The 18,199-nt window shown below is 48.3% G+C and overlaps 1 protein-coding gene across 3 annotated transcripts in view; it reads left to right on the top strand.

Moving 5' to 3' along the window:
* The window catches only part of KCNIP1 (potassium voltage-gated channel interacting protein 1), a 337,708-nt gene extending 336,065 nt beyond the window's left edge, over positions 1 to 1,643 (top strand). For all 3 annotated transcript variants that reach the window (XM_004737618.3, XM_004737617.3, XM_004737619.3), the window contains one exon: positions 778 to 1,643. In XM_004737618.3, coding sequence (XP_004737675.1) covers positions 778 to 825 — 48 coding nt within the window. In that variant the 3' untranslated portion in view covers positions 826 to 1,643. The remainder of the gene's footprint in view (positions 1 to 777) is intronic.
* The last annotated feature ends 16,556 nt before the right edge of the window (positions 1,644 to 18,199 follow it).

Raw genomic sequence — 18,199 nt, 5'->3', positions numbered from 1 at the left:
AATGATAGTAATCTCATACAAACTCAGAGAATAGAGAAAGAGGAAAAACTTCTCAACTTGGTTTATGAGGCTATCATAACCCTATTATGAAAATATTACAAGCCTATTACAAAATAAGAAAATGTTCAAGCTAATATAATCCCTCTGGATATAGGTGTAAAATATCAAACCAGTAATAAGTAAAAAAAAAAGTTTATTACAGGAACACCAGTTTTGTTTAGTGTTCAAAAATCAATAAAATTAACAACATAATAGAGTTTTAAAAAACACAATCATCTCAGTAGATGTTGAAAAATCATTTGATAAAATGCAGTTGAGCAGAGTTTCTTAAAAGAAGTAAAACTCACTGTTTCCCTTGATAATTTACTTCTTATAAATTTCTTAAGGCCAGGGCACCTGGGTGGCTCAGTCAGTTAAGTGTCTGCCTTCAGCTCAGGTCAGGATCCCAGGGTCCTGGCATCGAATCCCGCATCAAGTTCCCTGCTCCATGGGGAGCCTGTTTCTCCCTCCACCTCTGCCTCTCCCTCTTTCTCTCTCTCATGAATAAATAAATAAAATCTTCTTTTTTTTAATTCCCCAAGGCCAAAGAAGGTGCTTCTTGCCTTGAATTGGTAGTCACTCTCTAGGTCCCCACTGCTTACTCCTATTTCTTGTGCCCTTGCAGCATTCTTTCTGCATGGGAAACCCACACTGGAGACGGGCTCACTGTTACAGACCTTCTCAGTGAGGAGCCTCAGAGAGTTCTAAACATTCTCTTTTCATCCTCCTCCCCTCCAGGATGACAACATCATGAGGTCCCTCCAGCTGTTCCAAAATGTCATGTAACTGTGGACATAGCCATCCGGCTCTCAGAGACATTGTATACTGAACAACCACCTCTTAACACCTCAATCTGCCCTAGTTCTGACTTTGCACACCGACTCTTGGGACAGAAACACCTTTTACATTTTGGAAGAATTCTCCGCTGGAGACTTTCTATGGAACCCAGCATCATATGGCTCAGTCTCTGATTGCCAGCTCTTCCTACTCCGTCTTCTTGAGAGAGAGAAGATGAAACTGGGTTTGTTTTGGAAGCATGCTCATCTCTTCATGCTGCTGCCCTGTGGAAGGTCCCTCTGCTTGAGCTTAAACAGTAGTGCACGCTTTTCTGCTTGCGTGTCCCAGCCCACTGCCTCCAAGTCCAGCAGACCTTGATGTATCCAGAAGCAAGATGACCTGAGCCAAATGCACACCATCCTCTGATGGCCTCCCAAACCAATGTGCCTGTTTCCCTTCTTTTGGTGGGAAGAATGAGCATTCTACAGAACAATACGAATCCATATATGACCAGATTGGGAGAGCCCGCATTTAACATATATAGGATAAAACTGAATTCTTAAGCATGGCATTGTCTGGTGACACAAACTACCCACATCCTTTGTTTCCAGAGACAAGAACCAATAATTCTTTCTCACACTGGCATCTGTGCTGGTAGTGCAAGTCCCTTGATGTGTCCAGGAAGAGAATCAATGTCCAGTTGTCCATGCCCTCACTCCATCTCCTGCTAGAGCCCATCACTGCATGCCCGTCCCAGAAAGCCCAGAATGCCTGCAAATTGTAATTTTATACCATGTTCTAATCAATAAACAGAACTATTTCTTACACTCTTTATCTTCATTTTTTTCCATGACTCAATTGAGCAGGAGAGGTAAGCTGTGAAAAGGGAAGGCTCACCCACTCAGTTGGCATCCAGTTATTAGTACTTGCTTGGTGCCAGACCCAGTGCCAGTTGTCATCCTCAGCTGCCCCCCAGCAAGCATCCTATTTAAATGCAAATACTGTGACTATAAGCAAGTAGGTGAGACCTCTTGAGACCTCTCACACCTTCCTTCCAACAAGATTACCAGTCTCAAGAACTTCTGCTGTAGAAAGTCCAGAGTCACATGTGATATGGTTGGAGATACAGAGTTGAAAAGGTGGCCAGAACCTCCTGCTGAGGGCCTTGGGGTCCAGGGGTTGATCAAGTAGCTTCAGCCAAAAGCAGCAAATTATTACTTACACTGGACACTATGTCTTAGAGTCCCCATTTAACATCACATTTAAAAAGATGAAGAGTTAACCAAGACATTCTTGGAAGGAAAGTGATTTACTGAACACCTATTACGTTCCAGGTGTGCACTAGGGGCTTACATACATGATCTCATTTCACACTGATGTCGAGCACTCTGGGAGACAGAGTCCTCATTTTCCTGGTTAGGACACTGAAGCTCGGAGGTAAGGGCATCTGCCTGGGGTAGCACAGCTCCATAGAGATTGAACTCTTCCCACTCTATCATAGAGCCTTCCTGCCAAGGGATTCTGTCTCTCCCCAAGGAACTGAAGGTACCACACACAAATCTCATTCATCTGTAGTCAGTTCAAAGAGGCATGGGCATTCTTTGAATCCAAATAGCAGATGAAGAAACAGATTCAGTGAAGGGGAAAGCCGTAACTACCCATGGGCCACTAGCAAGAGCAGGCCCCCACAAGTCACACGTGTGCACAATACTCCCAGTCTGGTTGACATTGACTACAATTTCTCATGGATGGAAACTGTAGAGGATGTGGCTCTGTTTCTCTGGGCTTCTTGTGTGCTGCCATGTGGTCATCTTGGGCTGCTAGACATGTGGCCAGCCCCTAGTAAGTCATACATACACTTAAGCCCAAGTAGAGGATCTGTACTTGTGAACCTTCTCATATTGGGGGGGGGGGGGGATCTGAACCTGCATCAGGAGGCTATACAGTGTCTCGGCCATGGTTCTCCACCTTGGCTGAATATCAGGATCACCCGGGGAACTTTGAAAAATGCCAGTGACAGGGTCCCACCTCAGACCAATTGAAGTAGAGTCTCTACCAGTGAGGCCCAGACATCAGGATTCTTTAGAATCTGCTCAGGTGATTATAATGTGCATTCAGAGCTAAGGTGGGGAACTGACCACACCCAGTGCTAAGACTGGAGCACAGGATCTGAGCCAGAAAAGGTGGCCAGAACCTCCTGCTGAGGGCTATAAACTATAATGATTGGCTTAGGGATTGGCTTGTTACCCAACCCAGTCCAAAAAGCATGAATCACAAGGTCATGCTGGGAACAAGAGGAAAAAGATTGTCTTTCTCCTACTGGACATGAATAGGATTGTATACAGTCGTAGAACATGTTGGTAGTGATTTAGGAATTCTGAGGGAGTATCTGTTAACCAAGGAGCAGATAAGCCAGAATCACAGAAGGCAAGGCAGATAAGTTTAAACAAAACAAAACACAAGAAAAAACACAAAAAAACTTGATTAGATCGCTTAGCTTCTGGATCAAGCTGGATCTGAAGCTAGGATGCCTCTGACCTTTTCAGATGGTTCTGTTAGATACCTATATAAGGTCTAGACTAGGGTGTCTCTACTTTGGCTGTCTATCATAAGCACTTGGGGAGCAGAGAAGGGGAAACTAAGAACCTCTACAAGTGGGCCACTATGCTTTAGAAGTTCTCCAGTGTACACCCAAGGCTAAAAGCCCCTGCTATCAAGAAGTGGAAGGGCTGGTACCCTTCTTCCTGTTCTGCCTAGACCACAAGAAATCCAATTCAGTCCTGAACACCCAATATCAAGAGGAAAATCAGCATCTGGAGATATTCGGAGAGAAATCAGGATGAAAGAAAGATTCAAAATTGGTCCCAAGATGGATAATCAACAGAAAGAAAGTTGTCCTCCAGATGGGGAGGGGGAAGCAACCTGTTGCAGCAGTCACAAGGGTATGGGTCACCATTCATCAAAGCTTTTAATGAGGGAAAAATTCAACACCCCAAAACCAGATAATCCAATCCAAAAGACGTAAATAGACATTTCTCCAAAGAAGACATGCAGCTGGCCAACAGACACATGAAAAGATGCTTAACATCATCATCAGAGAAATGCAAATCAAAACTATAATGCAATATCACCTCATACCTGTCAGAATGGCTAAAATCAAAAACACAAGAAACAATGTGTTGGCAAGAATGTGGAAAAAAGGGACCCCTTGGGCACTGTTGATGGGAATGCAACCTAGGGCAGCCACTGTGGAAAACAGTATGGAGCGTCCTCAAAAAGTTAAAAGTAGAACTACCTTATAATCCAGTAATCACACTACTGGGTATTTACCCAAAGAATATGAAAATACTAATTCAAAAGGATACATGCCCCCATGTGTTTATAGCAGCATTATTGGCAACAGCCAAATTATGGAAGCAGCCCAAGTGACCATCAGTTGATGAATAAAGATGTGGTGTATAGACACAATGGAATATTACTCAGTGATCAAAAATAGTGAGATCTTGCCATTTGCAACAACATGGAAGGTGCCAGAGGGTATCATGCTAAGCAAAAGAAGTCAGTGCGGAAAGACAGACACCATGTGACTTCCCTCACATGTGGGATTTAAGAAACCAAACAAATGAACAAATTAAAAAAGAGACAAACCAAAAAACAGACTCTTAGCTCTAGAGAACAAAGTGATGGTCACCAGAGGGGAGGGCGCTGGGGGCCTGGGTGAATCAGGTGAAGGGGATTAAAGAGTGCCCTGGTGAGAAGCTCCAGGAGATGTATGGAACAGCTGAATCATTTTATTGCACACCTGAAACTAAAATCATGCTATACATTAACCATATTGGAATTAAAATTTAAAACTTAATTAAAAGAGTGATATTAAAACAAACAAACAAAAAGCTTTTAATAAAGGAACAAGGGGAAAATAAACACTGCAGTTTCCAGGGGAGCACAGAAACAGAGAGAGGCCTGTGCTTTGTGAACCCGTGTATCTCTCAGCACTCAGGCTACTAGAGAAAAAAGGCTCTCCGCTCAGAACACCCGCCTCCAACCTGTCCTCCTGGAGGGATCCTGCTCCTCCTGAATCATCCCACACATGGTCACTGTCTGCCAGTAACCGTGCCCACTGATGGGGATTCATCTAGGTAGCAGAGAGAGTGTTACTGCCCAGTTGGACTGAACTGTGCCCCCTGGAAATGCCTGGGACTTCATCTGTAACTCTCACTGTCCCAGATAGACGCTGGCCGGGATGGCTGCACTCTGCCTGTGAGCAGGGCAGGCCAGAAGAATCAGGTAGTTAACATCTCCGTGGAGCAGCCCTTAACCAATGACTGACAAGAGCTGGTGTGTAAATACCCCTTTCCTTTCCATAGGAAGAACTCTGGGGCACCTTCTATACCATCTCCCAGACTTCTCCAGTAGAACTGAGCCCTAAGAACACACAGCAGTAATATAACAGTGTGCCCACCATTGGCCCCCTTCTCTCTCCTCTCTCATCTCCTGTACTCCCCTACCATTGTTTCTCGGGTCCCCTCCCAGATCAGCTCCTGGATCCCACAGCCTTGTCCTCAGTGTTGGCTTCTGGAGGAACCTAACCTAAAATGCTGAACGGGACAGATACTTGTCCTGCTCGCACAAACCTTGTATCCAGTGGGAGTAAATAGGCCATAGATAACAATGTTTCCAGTAAAGTGACGTGAAGAGAATACATTTGTGACATGGTAGAGAGTGACCAGGGTGGCCGGGGAGGCTACTCTAGCCAGCGTGGGGAGGGATGGCTCCTCTGAGCTGATCTTCACATGATCTCAGGTAGCCCAGGGGTGGAAAGGATCACTAGGCATTTACAGAAAATCTGGGCCTACGCCTGCTATCATTTCTTGCTCAGGCGTTCAAGAGTCTATCCCTTGTTCCAGTACAGAAATAATGTCTGGAAATACGGAATCCCACTACGACCCATCCTGTGGTTCTCTAACATCACATCTCTAAGCAAATCCTCTGAGAAGAGGCCAGCAAAGCCCCTTGGAGAGGTTCCCAGGAGGAAGTGTAGATAGGAATGGGACCACCGTTCAGTGCCACGTTGTCTGTGGATGATATCCTGCTTGAATCTCACAACAACTCTGTGAAGTAGGAATTCAAGGCACCTGTTTTTCAGATGAAGAAATGATGCCCCAAGACATGGAGGGACCTGCCCACACAGCTGGAAATGGGCTTAAAAGCATGCCAAGCTCCAAAATCTCTGCCCAGCTCCATTTCTTAGAGAGCATGAAGACCATTCTCCACCTCTTCCTAAAATGAGCTCTAATGATATACAAACACCAGAAGGTGTTGGAAAGCAGCTGCCATGAAATCTATTAGTAAAAAGCAATGAAAACAAGTCCATGAATTCAAGCCAAATTACTCTTCCTCTATAGGGAATAATGCCAAGGACATGTGCAAAGATGCCCATATGGATTTCTTAGAGGAGCTGAAATCAGCATGTCCCACCACATCAAAATAGTGACTGCCTAAAGACCAAAAAATCCAGATCTTGAAGATCGGGGGGAAATCCTAGGAGCAGCCAGCCCCACTAAGTGGACTTTTGAAGACCCATGAGACTCTGGGGGAGCTGGCTGCACTCCCAGTTCTAGAATGGAATACTTGACCTATACTAAGCCAATCATTTCTCCCATGCCTCCGGCCACAGTGACTGGTTCAGGGGTAGCTTAAGACCTAAGCCAATGCAAACAGCATGAATTTTAGAGTCATTACTGAAAACAATGAAACAAAGTCACTCTTCCCTGCTGGACATGAATGAATAAGCACATAGCCCTGAGACATATAGACAATCATTTTGTAACCTGCAGGGAAGCCAACCTATAGATAGACATCATACCACAGAAGGCAGAGAGATGAAACAAATGGACTCTATGATTTCATTGAACTGCTGGATCAGACTTCACCTGAAGCTACTTTTATCTCTGGTGGTTTGTGCTGCGGACCAAAAATAAATTAATTTTTTATTATTTAAGGCAGTTGGAATTGAACTTTCTGCCACTTGCAACTTGACTCATGATAACTGATCCCCCACTACTTCATGTAATAGATGGGGCAGCCAAAGTCCACAGCTACAAAGCTGGTTGGTAGCAGAACTTGGACCAGAAATCTAGTCTAGTGCCATATCCACTGTGCTGTTCTGCCATCTACTCTGTGACCATAATATAACAAGAATATTAAATATCATTTATGGAGCAATTATTGCAGGCTAACTAGTTCACATGTATCCAATTCTCACTACCCTGAGGTTGTTTCTGTTATTAATCCCATTTACTAATGGGGAAACTGGAGCTCAGACATTTTAAGTAACTTAGCCATGATACAATAACTAGTAAGTGACAAAAAACTTGAACTCACGACTTTCTGACTGCTGCACTTAACCGCTAAGCCAGAAACTGCCAGGTTCAATGAGTATATGGAGCCAGGTGATTAAAGAAATTAGTGGCGACCTAAAGAATATATGCCCAGGATAAAGGAGGCAATTATGTCACAGCTCTAGGGACTGATGTCATGTTGTCAAAATGTGGGTCCAGTTATTGGACCTAACAATTCTTCAAGTAAAGTTGAAAATCTGGACTTGCATGTGAAATCTCCTAAATTTTGTAATCTGGCAACTCATTCAGTGACAGCCAAAAGACCCAACCAAACAAGGGTAGCAGATGCACTTGGTACAGGGGTGGCACAGAGCATTCCAGAATTTGCAACCTCTGCACTAAATTCTATTACTACATATTCCCCTGGTAATACATCAGGCCAGTGCCAACTGTCCTTCAACAAGTAAAGGGTAGGGGCACCTGGGTGGCTCAGTAGGTTAAAGCCTCTGCCTTCGGCTCAGGTCATGACCCCGGGGTCTTGGGATCGAGCCCGCATTGGGCTCTCTGCTCAGCAGGGAGCCTGCTTCCTCCTCTCTCTCTGCCTGCCTCTCTGCCTACTTGTGATCTCTATCCGTCAAATAAATAAATAAGTAAAATCTTTTAAAAAGAACACAAGTAAATGGTAAACAAACTGTGGTATATCCCTACAATGGAATAAAACCCAGCAGTAAAGAAAAATGAATTCTTGACGCACACAACAACATGAATGAATCCCAAAATAATTATGCTGATGAAAGAAGCTGGACCAAGAAAAAGGTGCGTACTGTATGTTTCCATTAATATAAAGTTCGAGAAATTGCCAACTAATCTTAGTGACAGGAAGGGGATCAGTGGTTGTCTGGGGATGGGGAGAGGTAAAAGAGATTACCAAGGGGCAAGAAGAGACTTTTGAGAGTGATGGTTGTGTTTATCATCTTGATTGTGTGATGGTTTCATGAATGGATACATGTATCAGATATATTATACCCTTTAAGTATGTGTAGTTGATTCCATGTCAACTTAAAATTGTTTAAAAAAAGTTTTAATCTAGGATCCCGCACCACACCACCAACACCTTTCGTGTTTCATGGGCTATCCACTGAACTGGGACCCCTTACCACCATAAGAAGTACTTTGCATTAATCATCATCATCCTACCTTTCCTGGTGTTTCTTCTGGTCAGTTCATTCCCAGCTAAGTTTCTCCAGCTACATCACATCCCTCCCATTCCCACCAGGAAAGCTCCAAATCCAGTCCCATCTCTCTTGCTCTCCTCCCAAAGCCCAGTCAAGGCCCTTTATCCAAACTGGAAGGTCTGATGAGGGGCAAGGATTTTGTGGCAGAAGGTTGTGAGCTAAGAGTATCCAATCCTTCCATCTCCTAAACCCCCACTCCCCATGCAGTCTAAGGCACCAAAGCTCCTCGCTGTTAATGCCAACATAGAATAGGTATATGCTTGGGGAAAGATGGAGAAAGACTATCATGGATTCTATCAAGGAGAGAAGTCCTTGTGTGGTAAATATAGGCCCACTGTGAGGACTAGTTTTATGTGCTAACTTGGCTAGGTCATGGTACCATGGTCAAAGGTATTTGGTAGATGTGATTAACATTGAACTCAGTAGCCTTTTTTTTTTTTATAAACATATAATACATTTTTAACCCCCGGGGTACAGGTATGTGAATAGCCAGGTTTACACACTTCACAGCACTCAACATAGCACATACCCTCCCCAGTGTCCATAACCCCACCCCCAAACTCAGTAGCCTTTAAGTAAAGCAGACAATTTTTACTATGTGGTGGGCCTCATCCAATCAGTGAAATGCCTTAAAAGGAAAGACTAAAGTCCTGGAAAGAAATTCAGCCTCCAGAACATATGAGAATTAAATATTTTTGGATCAGGAAGAAGGAATACGAAAGAGGACTCTCTGTTGAGCACCTAGGGCACGGTGTAAAGGGAGAGGACCACCTCTCTCAATCACCTGCTACATGCCTACCTAGCACCTTGGAGCAGCACCTCCTTTAGTATTGGAACAATCCTCTGGGATAATCCTCTTTTCCTGATGGGAAGAGCTCAACCAGGTGAAATCACATGACCAAGAGTATTAATAATTAATAGGTACAGAACTTAAAATAATAATAGAGACAGCATTTACTGTGCTTATAATGAGCCAGACACCATTCTGAGTGCCTAATACACGTCATTTCATTTCATCTTCACAACCCCAAATCACTCTACACGCACTTCTGACCTGGCCACTTCTGACTCCGAGGACTCCTGGGCACTGCTGTGGGCACCCAGAGGATTAGCAGTCCTGGAAGGCTTTCATCAGGTGGGAGCTGGAGAAACCGACTGGCGGGACACGAGAGGACCCCAAGTCGGGAGGGGGTGTCAGGAAGCGACGGTGTGTTTGCAGGACAACGGCCTTAGACGCCAGGCTAGGGAAACTGGGCTTTCCCTGGAGGTGGCATAGAGCCACGGCGGGGCTCCAAGGAGCTGCGGAGGAGAGACGAAGTGCGGGCTGGAACGAGCGGAGCGGGGAGGGAGGATGCCTCCAGAAGCCCAAGGGGGAAAGCTCCGGGAGCAGGGGTGAGCGGGGAGGGGACCCGGGAACTAACGACGGAGTGGGACAAGGTATGAGACCTGAGGGACGATGCAGAGGACGTGGTGATGGGTTGGAGCTAGGGGATGAAGACGCAGGCGGCACGTGGAACCTGGAAGCGCCAGCCTGGGAGGCCCACGGGCTGGGAGAGCGCGGCGGGTGCCGCGCGGCCTGGTGCCGCTAGATGGCGTAGGCGCCCCGTCGAGACCCTCCGCTCGAGCGTCAAGTCCGGAAGGGCCGCAGCGGTGAGCCGCTGCGGGGAGGAGGACGCACCCCGGTTCTCTCCGGCCGGCTTTGGGAAGCTCCGCCTGCACGAGTGCAGGGCCCCGAGCTTCCAAGGGCCCGGCGCCTGGTGTCACGCTCTGCTACCACCGAAAATGTGCGAACGGGAACATCGGCACTTTCTTCATCTTTGCATCGGACCCTGCAAATTCTGCAGCAAGTCCTACCGGGAACTTTCTGCTTTCAGCACTTTCCCGTTCTGACTCATTGATTCTGTCCCATGCTGCAGTGAGCTGAGGATGTGGTTCCACTTTGTAGACCAAGAAACTGAGGCTCGGAGAGGCAATGAGACCTGTCCAAGATCACATACTGGGAGTTGATGTGCAGAGGCGGCTCTTGGGACCCCAAGCGCAGTGCCCACACTGGAAGCTGCCCGCGGCAGTCACAGCCCCTCCTAGGCCCAGAAAAAAGCCTTTGACCACTGCCCCCAGGCAGCTTCCTTCAGGCCCATCTGGTGCTCAGAGGCTGAGAGGAGGCTGGGATGGAGGATGGTTGTGCAGAACTGTCCCCAGAGTCTCCATGTCTTTTGGTGATGGAGAAATCCTGGGCAGCCGGGAGGAAGAGGCAGCCCTCACAACCCAAGCTGTTAATCCAGGGAAACAGGGGGGGCAGAGGATAGGAACAAAACCACAGAATGATAACACTCCCACCGCCCAGGTGGTCATACAACCAGGCGCCGGGCCCTTGGAAGCTCGGGGCCCTGCACTCGTCCTGGCTTCTGGCCTTCTGCACAGACAGACCGTCGCAGTAGAGGCCCTGGGCCATCAGAAGGACCTGCCCATCAGCAGCCTGTGCACCATGATGGGGAGGAAAGGGTCTGTCTTCCCAGTGAATGAGACAGCCCAGATCTGGAATCCTGGCTCCCCCTCTCTCCAGCTGCATGCCCCTAAGCATGAGCCTGGCTCAGCAAAAGTGAACAGGAAAAAATTCTCAGGCTCGCTGCAGAAGATAAAATACTTGAAGCGCCTGGCAAGTTCCAGGTATTCAGTAAATACTCCTTTATCTGCTGTTGGTTTTTGTCACGAAGGCAGCTGGATGATCTGCTCTGGAGTTTCCCCCTCAGGGAATGAAGTATTCTGCTGGCTAGGAGGCCTAGGGTGAGAGGGCTGGAGAACTGGGAGAAATGTGGTCTGACAGGCCAGGCCAGGCACCACAGGGGAGCTGACCAAAGTGGATCTAGAAAGAGGCCTGCACAGTGCCTTCCGTGCTGGTCAGGGCTTCAGGGAAACAGGGGGGCAGAGGATAGGAACAAAACCACAGAATGATAACACTCCCACCGCCCAGGTGGTCATACAACCCTAGGCTGGTTTCAGAGTCTTTTCTGGTCCTTCATGCTGCTGGATTCTCCTCCCAACAGGGTGCTCATCACCCCACTTTACAATGAGTGGCCTGCCCCTGCCGGCAAGAGGATGACGCAAGGGCTTGACCCAGTCTTCTGGGTTTTAATTCAGGGATCAGACTGGTACTGCACAGTCAGGGCCTCCAGGCCATGGGATGAAGGAACAGAAAAGGCAGAGCGACCCTCTTCTTTTCTCCATCTCCCAGACCCACAAAGCAAGGAGTGGGTGCAGACTGGGGACTGGAGAACACAAAAGCTTCTCCTAAATCTAGGACCTGTGCCTTCCTCACAGTCCAAGCTAAGTCCAGAATGAAAGGTTGTCCTGGAGCCTTTGGAGTCACTCAGGGTTGGGCTCCAACCCCACTGTGGGCCATGTACCTGCTGTGTGACCTTAGGTGAGTGACTCCACCTCTCTGAGCCTCTGTTTTCTCATGTTTAAAGCAAGGGCTTTACCTCATGAGATTAGCATGGTGTGGGGGAAAGTGAGTGGGTTTTATAGTCGGTCAGACTGGGTTCAGATTCCAGCTCTGCTATTTATTAGCTGTGTGATCTTGGGCAAGCATCTTCACCTCCCTAAGACTCAGTTTCCTCATCTGAAAAAATGAGAATGTTAAGACCTCTTGCCTAAGGTTGTTGTAGAGATGAGACATGAAGCCGTAGGCTACCAGACACTCTGCCTGGCCTCTCTAGTCAAGTCAATAATGTTAATCTCCCCAGGACAGAAGGAGGCCCCCCGGGGTGGCTGCTGCTGCATTTCAGTGGGGAGGACACCCCAAGACCAGACCTGGCTCCTGCCCCAACATCCGTCCTCTCCAAAGCCCCAGGCCGATCTGGTGCCCACATCCTTTCAGAAATCAGCTCAGCCAGCTGATTGCACCCTTTTGCGGGACAGAGTTGGCATTCAGAGAGTGGGACAATAAGCAGGCAACATCAACAATGCAAGACTGTGAGTCTTTCCACCCCTAGGAGACAGAATGAGGGCGGGAACACCTACTTTTCGTTAGCCACTGCACCAGGCACTTTACACAAGCCTCCATTTTCCCACAACTAGCGCATGCCTGAGGGAGGAGTTCCATGCAGGTCTTCCAGATTCCAAAGATTACATGACAGTACTTTCCCCCACACACCAACGAATAATCTAACAGCCTACAGTGTGGCCTGGTAGTTAAGAGGGTGGATTTAGCCCCAAGCCAGGTTTGGTGCCAGCTCTGCCACTTACTAACCGTGGGACCACAGACCAGAAGCTTAACCTCTCTGTGCCTCAGTTTCCTCATCTATAAAATGCAGGTGTGGCAGCCATGGAGATGTGCTGCTCAGACCTCCTTCAAGAGAACTCGCCTGACCACCTCATGCGTAAGGGTTCAGAGTCAGGCAGTAATGTTATGGGACCATCCCACTCCACCCCAAGAGAGAAGACCCTGGGGATGGCGACTGCTGGCCCATGCTGTGCTCAGCCCGTGACTGAGCATGGAGGACATATTAGTTCCACCCATTCCTACAGGATACCTAATCCTTCTAAGGAACAACTTTTACACAGAGGCTCCCATCAGCCTTACCGAGTGCTTCTCAGAACTGCACTGCTGTGTAAGTCTCTTGCTACCCGAACTCTCCTGCTCTCTCTCCTTTTCAACAGCGACCCTCCCCCGCCGCCTACCCTTCACAGACCACCTGCCCTGTAAACCTCTGGCACATCTAAGCACATCTCGGCCTGTGCCTCTTGAAAGACAATCACTAGCACAAGAAGTAACGGACAGTACCTGGTGCCCAGAGCTGTGGTGAGGAGGGAACGCATTACCTCATGCAATTGCCCAGGACCGTGGCACAACCCAAATGTTAGCTAGTACTGTTGCTACAAATGACAGCCATTCACAGATCTCTCTCATGCAGCGATTTCTGCGGTGTTCCCCTACAAACCTAGAGAAAATGATGGAATATTCCTCAAAGATGGTGTTTCTCATTCCTCCTCAGCCATTGTCAGCCCAGCTACCAGAACCACCTCCCTCAGATGCACGTATTTGCAGGAAGTCAGAGGGAATCTACTGGAGGAGTAGCTCACACCTTTGGCCAGAGACATTGGCTCTACTGCTGCATCAACAATTTGGACAGCCCAACCTGAGACTGACCATTTCCCTCTAGGGCTTGGTGAGGGCGATCTCCGTGGTCTCACCCAACCATAGTGCTCTAGCGTAAGGACCTCTGTCTGCCTGTGTCACCACAGAAACAGCCCCTGTCATCAGCCGTGTCGTTTCTTGTCACCCACTCTGTTCTGAGAAAGCTGGCTCTTGGGTGTGTGTGAAGGCCCTAAGGGCTGGGCCCAGCCATTGTTTTTGTCATCTGGGGACAATGGACAACAGAAAGAGGAGTGAGGGCCAGATGACTGTGAAGAGAGGATAAAGTGAGCTACTTCAGCTCACTGTGGCCTTGTCCTTTATATAATAAGTACTGGGAAAGCTTCTCTGTTTCCACAGAAGGTCCTCCCACTTATTCCTCTTCTCTCCTCCAGGATGAAGGGATGCTCAGATGGGACTGAACACAGAAGTTTTCTTTCCTGTGGCATTCGCTGACATCAGTGTTCCCCAGGGGGCCTCCCCAAAGGGAAGGGCCTGGGTCTCTGCCTTCCTCTGAAGCCCTGTGTTCCCCAAACATGGATTCTCCACTCACAGGAGCATCTGGCTCCAGACAGCTGTCCCGAGTGTCCACCCTCAGCCGCTCCTCTCTTCAAGCCTCACATGCCTGAAGAGCAGGTAAGCGGAGAGGGTGGGAGTCTGAGAGACAAGTAGCAGATTAAAAGCTGGCTTTCCTCACTTAAGGAAGGGACGTGCAGCTCACAGCCTTGAAGGAAAAATTGTCACACAGCAGGAGGACCTTCCTTCCTGGGAAAGCACAGAGAGTCAAAGCCTCAGGTCCCCTCCTGAGTCAGACAGAGGCCACCACCAGGCACACTGATCAGATAACCATCCCAGAAAAGGCTCAGGCAGGCCAAGGGCTCTCCTGACCTAGGGGTCCCTGAGCCAATCCATCTTTCTGTTAGGATGTATTAATGCTAAATGAAAGGGTCAAACTCTAAAATAAATAGACTCTAATAAAGTGATATTTACTGCCCATCAACTGGGAATCTCGCATGTGCTCTCACGTGAAGCCTCACAACTCAGTGCGGTAGGCATTATCCCCGTCACGAAGGAGGACGTGAAACCTCACTATGGCAAAGGGATTTATGAGAGTTCACACGGCCGTGCTTGGCAGCACTCGGTGACCCCAAATCCATTCTGCCTCCGCGCCAGTTCTGCCAGGCAAGGATAGGCCACTTACCCCCGGGGCCACGTTTCCAGGCAGCCAGATGTCTCCTGTGCTTACCCTGGAGACAGGCACTGTGGGGTAAGCACCACCAGGCACTGTGGGGTCATCATCCTGACACCAAGGAGCGGGCTCACCCGTGGAGTCAGGTTGCTGATGGAAATTCCTTCCAGAGAGGTGTGGTGTGAGGAAGGCAGACAGACGGACATCTGTGGGGTCACATTCACAGACAGACAGATCATTGCCAGGAGGAAGCCACATGCCTTACCTCCCAGCTCATCTGACTGGATGCAGACACAGCCAGATGCTGTCACAGTCGTGTCCCAGAGGCCCTAAGGGGCTGGCAGAGTCCCTTCACAACAGCTGTCACAGCAGAGCCCATCTGGAAGGGCTCTTTTTGCTGAACACTTAACCCTTCTGAGGACCCTCAGGGCCAAAGGATGCCATACGGCCCACGAGAGACAGATTTAAAAGAAGAGGGTCCCCTCCACCGAGGATGAGTCCAGGCACCCTAGAGGAACCCCACTTCCCTCACCCGCTTCTGTTTCCTGGGGAACCAAGGTGGGGCAGGCAGCATGGGGAGGGAGAGAGGCCAACATTCCGTGAAGGGAGAGACCATGAGCCTCTCAGATTTCAGGAATTAAGGAAGGAACACACCCAAACAGCTACCATATACCCCAAAGCAAGAAGAAGGGCTCCTGAACCTGAAAGGCTTAGGGGAAGACCCAGAAAATAACCCTATATGGCTGAAGGAGGAGGCAAAAGCCACAGGGTCCAGGCTGCCACGGTGTGCAGCGCCCTGGCCCAGCTTCTCATGGGTTCCCAGGAAATGAACAAAAGGCTCACACAGTGCTTCGGGAGGCGTCAGTTGGCAGCTGCCTCTGACTGGAGGCCATTCATGAATTCCCGCTCAGTCTTTCAGCCCCCCAGACAGCCTGGGGATGTTGGCAGCTGACAGGGAGCCTTTCACCCAAAGACAGGTCTGGGTTTCCCTGGAGAGAAAGAAACTTGAGTCAGCTGACTTCCCTTTGCCCTCCCTTGGTGGTCTCACCCAAATGAACAAAGCCATTAGGTCTGAAGTATGGAGGCCACGTACTTGCTGGAAGCTTCCCCAGAATCAAGAGTGTCTCCCCTGCTTCAGACACTTTGCAAGAGAGAGCCTCCCGCTGCAGTGGCCACAGCACCTTGGGCCCTTCCCAACCTGGAGGGCCTCTTCTTCTTGCTCCCCTCCTGTTTCAGGCCTGTGCATGGGACTCCTGCTCCCCCTGCTCTGCCCTGCCCCACACCCTGCCACACTCATAGGAGGGATGCTCCTAGGAGCCACGTGAGTGACCGACCTTTCTGCTCTCCATGGGGAGCTCAGAAGAGAACCCATCACACCCATCACCTATCCATTCTGCAAATTTAGATGGGACATGAACTTCTCTGAGCTTCTTTACCTATAAAACAGGAATAACAATATTTATATCAAATAATTGTTATGAATATATAGAATAAGCAAATCCATAGAGGCAGAAAGCAGATTGGTGGTTGCCAGGGACCAGGGGCAAGGATCGGGAGTGACTGCTTTCATGGATCTGGAGTTTTCTGTTTGGGGCGATGAAAATGTTCCAGAACTAGGGAGGGGTGATGGTGGCACAACCTTGTGAATGAATTTAGTGCCACTGAATTGTATACTTTTAAGTGGTTACAGTGGCAAATTTTATGTCATATGTGTTTTACCACAACAAAAAAAGGAAAAGAAAAGTTATTATCAGATTAGATGAAATGCAGGGTGTAGAAATGTTGGTCACAGAACCTGGTAGGTCTTGAAGGTACTTGAATTTCCTTCCTTCAGATCATCACATTGAATTGTACACAACACTCTCCCTCATGCCAAGCTGGGGCAATCTGATTGCATTTCTCCTCAGATACCTGCTCTGGAATGCTAATAAGATGAATACACATGTTTTCCAAAAAGCAAAGCCTTTATCACTGTCCAACAGAGAGGGAGCCCGATTCCACCCCCCTCCCCCCATTCCTGCTGCTAACCTCTTTTATCTGTTCTGCTGTGGTCTTGCCCTGGGACTGAGTCCTGCCAGAGGAGAATAAAGGCTTTGGTACCAGAGCCAAGGCTTTCCCTCAGTACCTCCTTCTCAGTCTCTACAAAAACTATCCTCCTAAAGAAATAAAACTGATCCATGTTGGGACACAGTTTTCCAACAGCTTCTCATGTTTCTGTATATCTTGTGAGCAGGGACATCATCTTAGTTATGGACTACCTTTTCCAGCAAGTTTGTGTAACAAAGGGCCTCAGGAAATAGGTATGGTTCCCCTCCGAAGCAAAGGGCGGGTAGGCTTACTGTCCACTATAAAAGATTTGGGTTCCCCAAGCTCAGGTTTCCTCTCCTATGATGCAGCCCCCAGTGTGTGCAAGGGACACCCAGCCCTCTTTCTGTCACTCTGAGGAAAGGAAGGGTTGACACAAAAAGGTACTGTACAGAGCAAGGCCCTGTTAGTATCTCTCATCATTATGACTGACTTGCCTTTCTCCCCCACCTTAAGACTAGACGGCATGTTTCATTTATCTTTGTGTGTCACAGAGCAGGTGCTGATAAACGTGCCCTGAGTGAGTGAATGAATGAATAAGTGAAGGGATGGGGGGATGTTTCTCTTCTCTCCTCCTGACAGTCTTACTGGACCCTGCCCATCCCATCCCCATGGCTTCCCTGTATCCAAGATGTCATCCACTTCCCTTATCAGCTCGATACCTGGGTAAAGCCATATGATGCAGATAATAAAATACAAATACTCTGTCTCGGGGCCTGGGATGTGAATGTGGGGAGTGATCTGGATCCTTGCCCAGGTCCACAGAGCTCTCAGATCAGCCCTGCCCTGCCCTCCCCGCCCAGCTATGTCCCATGCTCAGCTCCATTCACATCTCCATGACCTAGTAGTGACCTGTAGTTGTAATGTGCACAACGAGACCATAGGCTTAGGCCACCAAACCGCACAATGCCCGTCACCACTGAGCCGGCAAACAGGATGTTTATTTCTCAGGCTCATACCTGTGAGTCTGAAAGGGTATTACAGCACCGGGGGTACTGCTAATATTTACATAAGGAATGCATGAGCCTTCCTTTAAACTAAATTAATTGCCTCCTTCTTTTATTGTTGAAGCAATAGAACTGAGCCATCCAACTCAAAAAATAACCAAAAGGAGAGGAACCTGAAATGTCACTCTGGATGTTCCTTCTGGCTCGGTGTCAGCAGGGCAAACACAATGTCCAGGATGGAGAACAAAGGCATTTGATGTGACAGCCAGTCCTCACCAGCCACAGGAGCCCCTGCCTCTGTGTAGAGCTTCATCCCACACTATATCCTATGTATAAGTGATGATTACAGAAGTGCACCTGCTTGATATGCCCTTGAAATTGCAAACAGCTACTCATCTTTCCTAGAGCAAGGCCGAAAGGACAGTTAGTTGGCATCTCGGCAAGGGAAGCAG

This window comes from Mustela putorius, unplaced genomic scaffold (genome assembly GCF_011764305.1).
Source record: "Mustela putorius furo isolate JIRA1106 unplaced genomic scaffold, ASM1176430v1.1 tig00000145_pilon_pilon_pilon, whole genome shotgun sequence".
NCBI classification, from domain to species: domain Eukaryota; kingdom Metazoa; phylum Chordata; class Mammalia; order Carnivora; family Mustelidae; genus Mustela; species Mustela putorius.
Note: the sequence above shows the minus strand (reverse complement) of the source record. Positions and strands in the feature narration are given on the sequence as shown.